We start from the raw sequence: 12,091 nt of genomic DNA, 5'->3' as shown, positions 1-12,091 counted from the left end.
AATAATCAGATTGATGGTAAAGACAAAATTTTGGTATACATGTTGCAGTTTAAAAGACCTGTAGATATTAGTATCATGAAATTATTATAAACTATAGAAAATATTAAATTATAATAGTGTAAAATAATGGTATCAGATCATATAGGTCAAGATTAGGAATGGGGATTCCCAACACAATGGCAAGGGCCAGGGAGAAAATCCTTTTGTAAATATAAACTAAATGACATTTAAATGGTGGACTCTGAAGGTAAAGGAGCTGCTGTAGTGTGGGAAAGTATATGCAAAATCATAGAGAAGTGGCTTTATTTAGTAAACCTTAATTTTTGTTCTACGTAATTTTGAAGTGTTTTTGTTTTAAAAGGCTGGCTTTTATACCTAGGTTTTTACATTTAAATGCCTGTTTATTCATCACCAGCAAGCTCACTATAAGGAAATCATTTGGGCAGATTCACAACAGAGCTATGGCCGGCTTGGAGCCTTGTCACGCTTTGTTTATTAGATAGTAACCATGAAGGAAGTAAGTTTGGTACGTGTTTTGAATAGGACACTAATGAGCCGAGAAGATAGCAAGGTTTATTGTTTCTAGTTATGTGTAAACTTTCTGTATAGTTTCTGAAATTCAGAATTATTTTACCAGTCTATTTGTGATTATTCTAAGTATTCTTTGTACAGTAATTTTAAATCAGAGTTTGATTAGACTTGGAACAGGGTAGAAGTAGAACTTCCTGTTCTTAAGGCCTCATCCAAAGATATTTCAACAAGGGGAAAAAAAAGTACAAGCAGTCAAAAAGAAGCAAAATGGGGTAGTGTATACCTGTACTGCTTACAGAGAGAAAGGAAGAAAGCAGATTACCTTTTCAGAGGTCAGTAATAGAAAAAAGCAGTAGAACCTTGTGAGAATGGAACTGTAAAAATGTATGGTTTATAATTCTGCAAGATTATCCATCAGAAAACCTGTGTAAAATTCAAGCTGGATGTGGGCAGAAGCAAATATTAATGGGGAGTTTTGTGAGAACTACTGTACTGTTGAGGATGAAATAAAAGGCTTAAGTCAAGTGTTCACTTAAGTGATTTAGATTGAGGATTCATTTAATTTGAAGGTAGAATAGATATAGTAAAGTTTATACAATTTCTAAGAGGAAGCTTGAGTGAGGAAATTATACTTGCCATTGTGGGAGTTGGAGAAGAGAGGGTTGTGTGAAAGAGGTGGGTTTCCTGGTTCTTTCCTCAGTTAAGTGCCTGGCATTAGCTACAAACTTGAAATGAAGCCTCTTGAAAATTAAACAGTCATTCTAGGAATCAAGCTACACTTTCTATTAGCTTTCAAATAGCAATATTTCAGTTCACATGACGTTTCAGAGTTGCTGGTTTTTCCAAGCTCCTGATTACCTTCCTGTGAGAGATGCAACAAATGGAAATATCATCAGCCTGTCATCTTTAAAGAAAAACTGGTGTTTTATGTATTTTCAGATGGAGGTCTCTCCTCCACTGTCTTGAGATTCACTTTCCTAGTCTAGTCCAAAAGCCAGTTTTCGACCACTCTCCACTTAGGAAGTTCTCAGAGAAAGTATGTTCTTTCCGACTCATTGCAGTCCAGGGATGGACAGAAGGCAGCTCATTTAAGAAGTGTACAAGGTTGCAAATTTCAGTAACAGTTGTGTGTTTTTCAGAATTGTGTAGTCAAGAGAAATGTCTTTGAAAAATGGTGAAGAGGAGAAGTTGACTTCGTTTAGTAAGCTGTCCATCTGCTTTTGAAGAATAGCTAAAATATCATGGAGAGCTATAAGGTATTGATGCCTTGGAAATTATCCCAGTTGACAGTCACCTGGTGCAAAAAAACCAGCTTCCTCTGTGTAAAATGTGGAGGCATCTCAGAAAGAGATTCTGCCCACCTTTAATCTGGTGGGGTTTTTACCCTGCTCTTTATCATGGCATTAGTAAAAACAATGTCAAATGACGTAATGCTGAGTGAAAATTATTTCCAAGGGCATGGCATTTGTACTTTTCAAAGCTGATTAATGCTTTTTCAGTTTAAAACAAAACAACCCACACTCAGCCATATTCAAACGAAATTGTCCTAAATTTTGTTCATAACTGAATTTATATTACAAGAAAGAGTATGATTCTGATCTTTTACATCCTTACAGCCTTTTTACATCCATTGCATACTGAAATCCTTACAATGTTGATCAGACTTCTCCACAGAGCAAGCTTCAGAGAACTTCTTGATTCACAGTCTCGATTACTTTTCTTTAGAGAATGAAAGAATCAAATTGCATAATCCAATGTCCTTCTCTGGACATATGTTAAGTAGTGTAGTGAACACTGTATCACATGAAGTTCTGGAATACCTGCAGAATGCTACCTTGATACCAAAGCTACTGTAGTGGGGAGAAACTAATTTTCCTGTTACAATGTTTTTTGCGTATTTAAGATTGGATATGTTGTAGCTTTAGCTACTCAGATCTGGAACACAAGTGTAATGCTGCTGTTCAGGATGTTCTTAAGGTAACTGCTCTCTTGGTGTGTAATTGAATAAGGACCAAGTGACAGCCTGTTCTCCTATTACTGCAGTATCTTCCTATTCTGCTTTTATGATGTATTATTTTACATGTGCAAATTAAAAAATAGCAGCTGTGTTGAGCCAGAAACTCTGTGGTACAGGGATTTTGAGCTAACAAAGTAGTTACCTTGAATTTTTATGGGATTATGGTGCTTTCTTGCACTTGAAAGCTTCTCGGTCTTGAAACAAAGTAACTTTCCTGACAGATTTTGTCACTTTAAGTAGGAATAGATATGTCTGTCCATGCCGCAGAGTTACATGATCCTGTAAATTTTGTGCTTTGGAGATTTTTTTGAAGTTATTAATGGCAGATGGAAGGTAATTTAGTAGAATGTAATCTGTGTTGAATGTATAGACTTACATTAAATATTTCTGAAGTGAACTTTGTTCCAGGTGCTTAGTTTTCTAAGATTCTTGTAGAGAAAACTGAATTCTTGCATTTTTGTTCCTCATTTCTTTAAAATGGTCTTAATTCAATATGGTGCATACTGTTGTCTACCTGGATTTCTCCAAGGGTTTTGTTATGCTTTGTCACAGCCTCCTCCCAGAAAAACTGCTGTGTTACAGTCCAGCAAAGTGGTCCACGCAGTGAGGGGGGAACTGGCCGACAGGCAGCACGCACAGGGTGGTGGTGCATCGCTCCTTTTCATGCTGGCAGCCTGTCACAAGTGGGGTCCCCAGGGATCAGCTTTGGGCCCAGTAGTGTTTGATTTCTTCATAAGTGATCTATGGTGGGATCCTGATAAACCCGGATAAAAGTTAGCTGATGATACCAAACTGAGTGGGGAAGTGGACATCTTGGAAAGGAAATTCACTCTGCAGGAAGACCTAGACAGGCTGGAAGAATGGGCTAACAAGACCCTTATGAAGTTCAACAAGAGCAAGTTGTTGCCATTGTTCAACCTGGGAAATCACAATCCAGAACTGCAGCATAGTCTGGGATTTACGTGACTGGGCACTAGCTCTGGGGTAAGGGACTGGTGGGTCCTGGAGGAAAACAGTCTCAATCTGTGTGGACAGTTGCTTCTGAGCAAAGAGAGGCAATGGGTCGCTGGGTTGCATCAATGAAAGTAAAACCAGCAGAGATGAAGAAGTTATTATCCCACTGTTCTGAACACTTCTCAGGCCATACCTGCAATACTACATGGACAGGCTGGAGAGGATCCAAAGAAAGGCCACAAAGATCATTGAAGGAAAGGGAAGCCTGCCATGTGAGGAAAGGCTGAAAGAACTGGGTTGGTTTCAGTCTTGAGAAGATCTAGAGGAGACCTTATCGCCATGTTCCAACATTTTAAAAGTTGGTTACACAGAAGGTGGACACTCCTTTTTTACAGTGAGTCACATGCGAAAGGAGCTAATGGTACAAGTTACTCCTGTGGAGATTTTGGTTAGACACAGGAGGAAAATTTTTCACAATGTAGTTAAGTCAGTCAGCTATTGGAACAATCTCCTCAGGGAAGTGGTGGGTTCCTCAGTGTTGGACAATTCAAAGATTCAGCTGGACAGGGTGCTGGGCCATCTTGTCTAGACTGTGCTTTTGCCAAAAAAGGTTGGAACAGATGGTCTTTGAGGTTCCCTTCCAACCTGGTATTCTATCATGAGCTCAGAGAATTAGGTTTCTTGGCTTGTTTCACCTGCTGTTGCATTATTTTGCCAAAAGATGATTTGTACTGAAAGGGCCTAATCCTGACATTAGTGACATAATGTAAGTTAAAGGTAGATTTAACTTGCTAATTCAGTGATGTGGAATTGGGTTTTCTGTTTCCATATGTATCTTACAGATTTAGCAGTTGTGCAGGAAGATAAATTGTATTTCTTGGTAATGAATAAGCTGACCCCAAATGATTTAGAAATGAAGCAAAATAGTTGCAAGTTTTGCCCACTCACAACAAGCAAACTGTGTTTGCAGTATCAGCTTAGGGTTTGTTTAGTTATTTTTTTGGTTTGGTTTGGGGTTTTTTGAATTTTTTAATGTCCTGTTATTGAAGTGTAGAATTTGGAGCTTTACCATTACAAATAGATTTAGGATTTTTTTCTTCTGATGCCATCATTTTAAGGATCAGAGTTCCAGAATGCTTGCAGCAGCCTTGTATTTTTCTGTCTGTTCGTGACAAACCGGCTACTGTACATTCATATAGAGCAGTACAGTCCTTGCCACTGGCAGTCTCTCTGTGACAGAGAGCCTGTAGGCTGACATAAAGTGCAGCCTGTTGTGAACTGCTAAGTGGGAGTCTGCCAAAAACTCAGCAGACAGAACTAATTGGGGAGAAAAAGGATTTTTGTGCCCTCATCTCTCCCTCTTCAATTTTTTTTACAAGATGGATATTGTTAAAGTAACTTGTTTATGTAAGATTTGTCTGCCTCTATTTTCTCATTGCATGAATCATTTTTTAACTTCAAGTCTTGTACTGCAGGTCACTGAGCACTTCCACATGGCGGCTGGCGCAGGACCAAACTCGAGACACGCAACTCATCACAGTTGATGAAAAATTGGTAAGGGTTTTCTACTGAATACTGCTATGATACAGCCTTCAGGGTTATTTCTGCACAATAGGCATTCAGTATGGTATTCTACGTTCTTCTAGGAAAGCTGTATAAATGTGAACTACAAAGCAACAGCCTTTTAAATACACTTTTAAAAGTGGAACATCACTAAAACATAAATATGTGAACAAATATGGCATTCAAAGTGTTAAACAATGTAAAATGATGAGTACCTTATTTATATTGTTACATTTTAGTCAAGGACTAGAGTGAGCTGTAATTAATTACAAGTTTGTTCTTTTTGAAATTTGTGTATATTTTTTATGTAGTGAAATTATACAGAATTTGCCAGCTTCCTGAAATTTTCTTCATTGGTACCCATGTTACTAAAGATACTGAGTAAAGAAATATCATGGAAGATTATTCTTACTATGCATATACACTCTAGCTTTTGAATATGCATGAAGGTTAGATTACAACTGGAAACAAATGCATAACATTCTTCTGCTAATCAGTAGCAGATCAGAAATTTGGCAATCTTTTCTTGTAACTTCTTCCATAATGTGTGGTCTGTTACTCTAGATGCAACCTGACACTTATGTTTACATTATTCAATAGTATAATTTTTGTAAGACTTCTGGGGGGAATGCATCACAGCAGAAGCATGCCTTTCATTGGTTTTCATATCGCTTTTGAATCTCCAGGAAAACAATGTTCCTATCGTATGTACCAGACAGTTCACACTGAATGTATCTTTTCTGTATCCCTGAAGCTATACTAACTACCTAAGAAATATTTGGAATTTATGTTTATAAATTGTACGTTTGTAATGATATGTACAAGTCGAGACAGCTGAAGTTTAACAGGCTGTTGGAAAAAACCCACACTTACTTTAACAACTCTTTAGGGTTTATTTCTCTCATGCTTTGTGTATAGATGTAGCAATAATAATCTACATATGGGTAAAAAAAAATTGGTTATTTCATAAACTTCTTTCTGAATTTAAGAAGTAACAGTATAATCTTAGATTTAAAAATTAAGGAAAAAAATGGTACTTTATTCTAGCTAATATGGTTATCTTACTAGTCAAGTTGCATAACTTGGGATTCAGGAAATTTGTACAGAGATCGTGAGTCACTGTGTAAAAAAGATTGAACAAGTTAGTAGACCTGCATTTTCCTAAATGGCTTTTAAATGCCCTGTTCTTTAATGTTAAAATATACATATATATGTAAATACAGCTTTTATAATGCCTGAAAAGTATCACGTTTCCCTACTGTGGCCTTGGGTGACAGATACATAGGTCTGAAAAGACTACAGTGCAAAGACAGACCCACAAAATAAATACTCTTCCATCTTCTATTTTGAATTTAAATGTACATTATCCAAAGTTAGTGTTGTACATTACCCTGTCTAGCTATGACAGTTGAGTGAAAGTGAAAGTAGTTTGAAATACAGCTATTCAGTTCCCTTAGTGTTACTGTAAATGAACCGTATGTGGAGTGCATATTTCTAATGTCATTATATGTTGTCATCAGGTTGAAGACTCGTATCATATTTGCTGAGGTTTTTTGAGATCTCATAGTAGCAGCCATTAAGTATTTTTATTTTGATACATATATTTAGATATAATGTATCTAAATCATTATTTCTTGAAGTATTCGGTTAAATGTCAGACTGGATAGTACTTTCTTACAGTGTTGTGTATGTAGGTTCACATTCTAAATGCAAAAACCTTTTTTTTTTCTTTTCTAGATTATTATAGCGCCTGAAACAAAATGACAGAAAATTAGAAACTTCATTTGTAGCTTTAGTTAAATTTTGTGAGTAGTTTCCATAATGTCATAAATTCATGTTCTTTTAATGGGCAAAAATTATGTCCCATTAACAAGGAAAATTGTCACAAAAGGGTTTGATATGGTTTTCAACATTTTCAGCATTAGGAGAAGTTCTCTAAACACCTGTTAAATCTCATGTTAAAATAGCGTATTACCTTATTTTAGGTTGCTGCGGTATAATTTTAAATAGGATTAATTACAACCAGTTAAGAGTAGTTTAACATATTAAAGGAGTTTTCTGTTAATTAATGTTACAAAGCATAAAACCATTATTTCCTTGCAAGTTGTATTTAAACTGTACTCTGGAAATTGATACAGAACATTTAATTTTAAAAGACCTCTTCTTTTGAATTAGAGATTGTTAGAAATCACTAAGTCGTATTTTGATGGGCTTGTCATCTTTGCCATATTTTTAATTTTTTTTTTTTAAAGCTGGGCATCACCTTATAGGTGCTTTTACGTGCATTTCAGAAGGAGCAAGAACAGGTGGAAAACAGGATATGGTTATCCTTGTTTGCCATGTTCATCTTGTAGCTTATTTTGAAACTGAAGTCTTCTTTGACTTGATATGTACAAGGCTGGAAGAGTAATGCTGAGGTTGTTGAAAACTTCTAACTGCATGTTTTAGTGGAATAAATCTGTATTTCCAGTGCTCTTGTAGATCTTGTATTCCTCTGTGTACATGCATATGCTAGAACTTGTTCAACAGGATGATTTGGTTCTAGAAGTACTAAAATATTCCTTGTGTTGGCAAAAACCAATTAAGAAGAGGTATGAGCATCCTGACGTTGAATAATTAGGCGGTAGTTGGTCACTTCCTTACTGCAGCCTAGAATCTGTTGAATACAATAGAAAAATGAGTTCTAATGAAATAGTAGGGAAAGCAGTAGTTTAGACCACATTTGTCACACTAGAAAAAAAGTGTCTCTTTAATGTAAAAGGAGTTAAATGCTCAGCTTGTGTAGAACATATCCAAGAAATTGTATCTTTGTTTCAGTTATTAGCTGTTTTCAGTGAATACTGAATAAAATACTTTTAATGGACAGTAAAACCTGAAGAAAATAACATACAAAAGGAACAAAGCTCAAAGAAATACAGTTCTTGCATCACATTTTGATTCTCTGGCCACCAATTAGGTCATATTCCAAGAGTCTGGACAAATAGCTGTGCGAAAAGTAGTCTCTCAAGACCCTGCTTGCATTAGGAAATTCGGGCTATAGAGGGCAAAGGCTGTCAGCAGCAAATCTTACTCAGGTAATGTTCCAAATTATTTAACTGTTTGTGTGTATGGTATAAAATGCATCATTATATCATCATTATAAAAAAGTTTAAGTGGTTTTGCTTGAAATGGGGTTTGAACTGTTCTAATTCCTGCAATTTGTTTCAGTTGTTGTGAATAGGGTGCATCAATACTGTGCGTAGCTAAAAGTCATCCAGTTCCACATGTGTCTTTTAAGCAGGCTTCCCAGTCAGTGCTGGTAAGGCTGCATTGTGGATGTTTAGCCTGGAGTTACGCACTTTGGTGGAGGTTGCTGTTTGCAGTTGAAAGGTTCCCACAAATATTTGTAAATAAAAGGACTTTTCTATTGGTGAAATGATAATGATATTTCAAGAATATTTCAAAATTAGAACCACTGTCAGAAATTATCCATTGCATTGCTAAAGCAGAATATTCAACTGATAATATATATTCTGTAGCTCAATGCAAGAATAATTGCAAGAGCAGTTATAGGGCTTAGTCACTGGGGAGTTTTAGTTACCTCACAGATGTTTTTATTCTGTATCAGGCCAAGATAAAATAGGATGAGTTGCTGCACAGGGTTAAGCATTCCAGGCCAGTGCTATACAGTGCAGTTTAAGTGGCACTGAAGTAGTGTTTTTAGCAGGTGAGAACATCTAGGGACAGTTACAAGCATGAAAGGCTAAACAGAATGATGCTATTGACATTTCACTGCCTGTCCTGAAGTTGTTTTGTCTGTACTGCTATTTAACCTTTTCTAAGTAATGGTTCAGAAGTCTTTAGTACTGAACCTCATCAGAGGACCATTTTCCTTCAGACTGTAGACAAACTCTATGTAATTCACTGAAAATAACTTGTATAAACTAAACTGGGCACAGAAACCTTTATTTGAGGGTGAGCAGTTCATATCTTTGAAAGGGTACTCATGATGATACAGAAATACCGTATACTGCAGCTTGGATCAGCAATATGGTGGCCAGGAGGACCAGAACAGGGATTGTCCCCTGTCCTGGGCACTGGTGAGGCCACACCTCGGGTGCTGTGTCCAGTTCTGGGCCCCTCACTGCAAGAAAGACATTGAGCTGCTGGAGGGAGTCCGGAAAAGGTCAGGGGAGCTGGAGAAGGGTCTGGAGCACAAGTCCTGTGAGGGGGAGCTGAGGGTGTTACGCCTGGAGAAGCTCAGCACACTTTGTTGTTCCCTACAACTACTTGAAAGGAGGTTGTAGCCAGGTGGGATTGGTCTCCTCTCCCAAAAAGCAATTGATAGGAAAAGAGGAAATGGGTTGGATATTAGGAAAAATTTCTTCACAGGAAAGGTTGTCAAGCATTGGAACAGGCTGCCTGGGGATGTGGTTGAGTCGCCATCCCTGGAGATGTATAAAAGATGTGTAGATATGGCACTTGAGGACATTGTTCAGTGATGGACTTGGCTGTCCATCCAATTGGATTAAATTATTTTACATGTCTTTGCAGTGATTTCTGTGATTCTTATAACTATTGTGAAATCCTTGTGAAGAATCTTAGCAGCTTCCTTTTGGCTGTCTAGAGCTATCATTTAGTGTCTGTTTTAAATCTTTGCTACTAGATAATCCAGGAGTAACAGTGTATTAATAGGATTTTCAGAATATGAACCTTTTCTGCAAAAAAGTTGTGGAAACACTCCATTCCATTTTTTCTAGAAGACTGTGTTATTAGCAAACATCACACGGTGTTTTCAGGATTGAGTCATAGTTTGTTCACCATCCAAATCCCAATTTTGGCTAGGATTAAAAATTAGTGAAATTGTATAATCTTTGTTTGATTAAAGAACCGTAGACTTTACTATAATAAACAGTGATAATACTGCAGCTCAACGTAAAATATACAAACAAGTGAAAAATAGTCTGGAATGATGAAACGTCTTCAAATCTCAGTCTGATAGTCTACGGTGCTGTGAAACAAAGGATATAGCAAATCAAGCTTTAAAATGCATTTTAAAGTGTAATCATTGCTTTCCCAAGAACTGAGAGTATGTAATACACTTTACTCTGAAAACCAAAGCAGTAATGTGTCATAAAATTGTGTGAGACAGTGTGACATTGCATTGAAGACTGCGTGTAGGAGCTGTTTTTGCAACTCAGTGAAGAGAAACACTTGGCAAAGTATGCATTTATTAAGGACAGGCTTACTAGATTTTCTTTTATTGAAACTACTATTCAGCCAAGCATTACCACTGTGTTAAGTAATAAGGATATAGTGGATGTTCTATGTTTTGGTTTTCCAAAGTGCTGTTAACCCATTGTGGGTTAATTCCTTAAGGATGAGTTCAAGCTGTTCCTAAAGTACCTTAATGGGATAAAAGAATTTGCAATAATCCTTTCTTCATTTAATCCACTCTAGCTGCAGTATTTATTCAAGTGGCTACCATAAAGGATTCAATTGAGGACACTGTTCCTCTGTAGATGACAAATCTAACTTACAAGTTTTTCTGTACTTCATATGTATAGCTCTGATAGGGGCTTGTCATATTCTAAGCATACATGGGATCAGGATGGTAATTTCTGTGGGGGTTCAGACAGTTACTCATTCCCTCCCCTAGCCTCAAATTTTCCTCTTGTGGCTTGTCTTCCTTCTGTTTTTTGGTTTCTTTTTCTCTATAAATTAGATCAGCAGCTCACATTTTGCTTCAGAATACTGAAAAATTAATAAAAAATAATAAAGCTGTTATGTAAAATTAGGCTAATAAAGGGTTTTTTCCATCCTTTACTTTGCAGATATATTTTGAGAAACAGTTTCTAGCTTTGCACAAAGGGGCTTTGCATATGAAGCCTGTGATTTGGAGAAGTACTTTCTTCTATCACAGTTGTCAAGTAAGCAGGTGATCAGCTTATTTGATGTATTACAGTGTTGTACTCAAGAGACAAGATTTAAAAAAAATGTTTTGTTTGCCTTTGGTCATCTGCAGTTCTCTGTTTGACCACTCTGATGTTTGAACAATGTAGAGGCTGATTAAGGTATAAAACTATATTCTAGAACTATTTCCAAATTATTTGAATTATTTCAATAGAAGTAAAATATTCAAAAGAGAAGACCATTAGGAAGTAAAAACACATGCACATCTACTTTAATAAAATTGTTTAATCTAAGAGTGGACTTGCACAGAGTTAAATGCTTAAAGGCCTTTACTCTGCGGTCACTGATAATTTATTTGTGACACTGCATTTTTGCTACAAAACATAATCTATTACAAAGTTATTTTTCTATTTTTCTGTTTTACCCTGCACACACACACACTCATTTCCCACCACCCCCTCACCCAGTGAAGACTAAGAAATAATACTTTGGGAAGAAAAAACCTTGTTAAAGAAGCAGATAATATGAAAGGTAATATTTAAAGGTTTAATGACTCTAGAGATAGTGATAATCTTTCATACTTCATGTACAGTGTTCTGGTCTGCCAGAGCATATATTTATTTCTAAACATTAATTAATTTGTTTGCTTCTAATTGAAGTAATTTGACATTTTCAAATTATTTGGTAGTTGCATTTGGGCTTAATTACAGAACAAGCTCAGGTTACCAGTTTATCTCGTTATGTACATATTTTCACTACTGCATATTTACTATATTTTGCTGTTTGGCAATTAAATCCCTCCTAAGTTGCAATATCCTAGCTCAATTCAGTCTGTAGTACTTGCTACAACTTGTTTTTTTAAGCAATTGTAGTTTGATGAAGCTTGCAGTGGTTTAGAAAACCCAGCTGGCTGATAAAGTGCTTTCTGTAAGAATGTCTGGAGGCAACAAGTTATAAACTCCCTGTTATAAAGAAGCTTTCTATAACTCTGACAGTCTCAGCAAAGAAATTCCCATCACCTTTAGCTGTCTTCTAAGAACAGTAAATATTGCTGTATTACTAAAGCTCAGTTGAAAATAATTCTGGTGTTCAGTTTAGAAAACTGCACATTTTGCAGTTGCTCAGAACCCCGTA

The 12,091-nt window shown here is 36.4% G+C and overlaps 1 protein-coding gene across 1 annotated transcript in view; it reads left to right on the top strand.

Moving 5' to 3' along the window:
• The window catches only part of NDUFS4 (NADH:ubiquinone oxidoreductase subunit S4), a 47,503-nt gene that overhangs the window by 15,994 nt on the left and 19,418 nt on the right, over nt 1-12,091 (top strand). The window contains exon 2 of the mRNA XM_042028367.1: nt 4,978-5,056. Within this exon, the coding sequence (XP_041884301.1) occupies nt 4,978-5,056 (79 nt within the window). The remainder of the gene's footprint in view (nt 1-4,977; nt 5,057-12,091) is intronic.

The sequence above is a fragment of the Corvus kubaryi genome, unplaced genomic scaffold (genome assembly GCF_017639235.1).
Source record: "Corvus kubaryi isolate FWS band 111438036 unplaced genomic scaffold, C.kubaryi_AGA036_p1.0 37308, whole genome shotgun sequence".
Classification (NCBI taxonomy): domain Eukaryota; kingdom Metazoa; phylum Chordata; class Aves; order Passeriformes; family Corvidae; genus Corvus; species Corvus kubaryi.
Note: the sequence above shows the minus strand (reverse complement) of the source record. Positions and strands in the feature narration are given on the sequence as shown.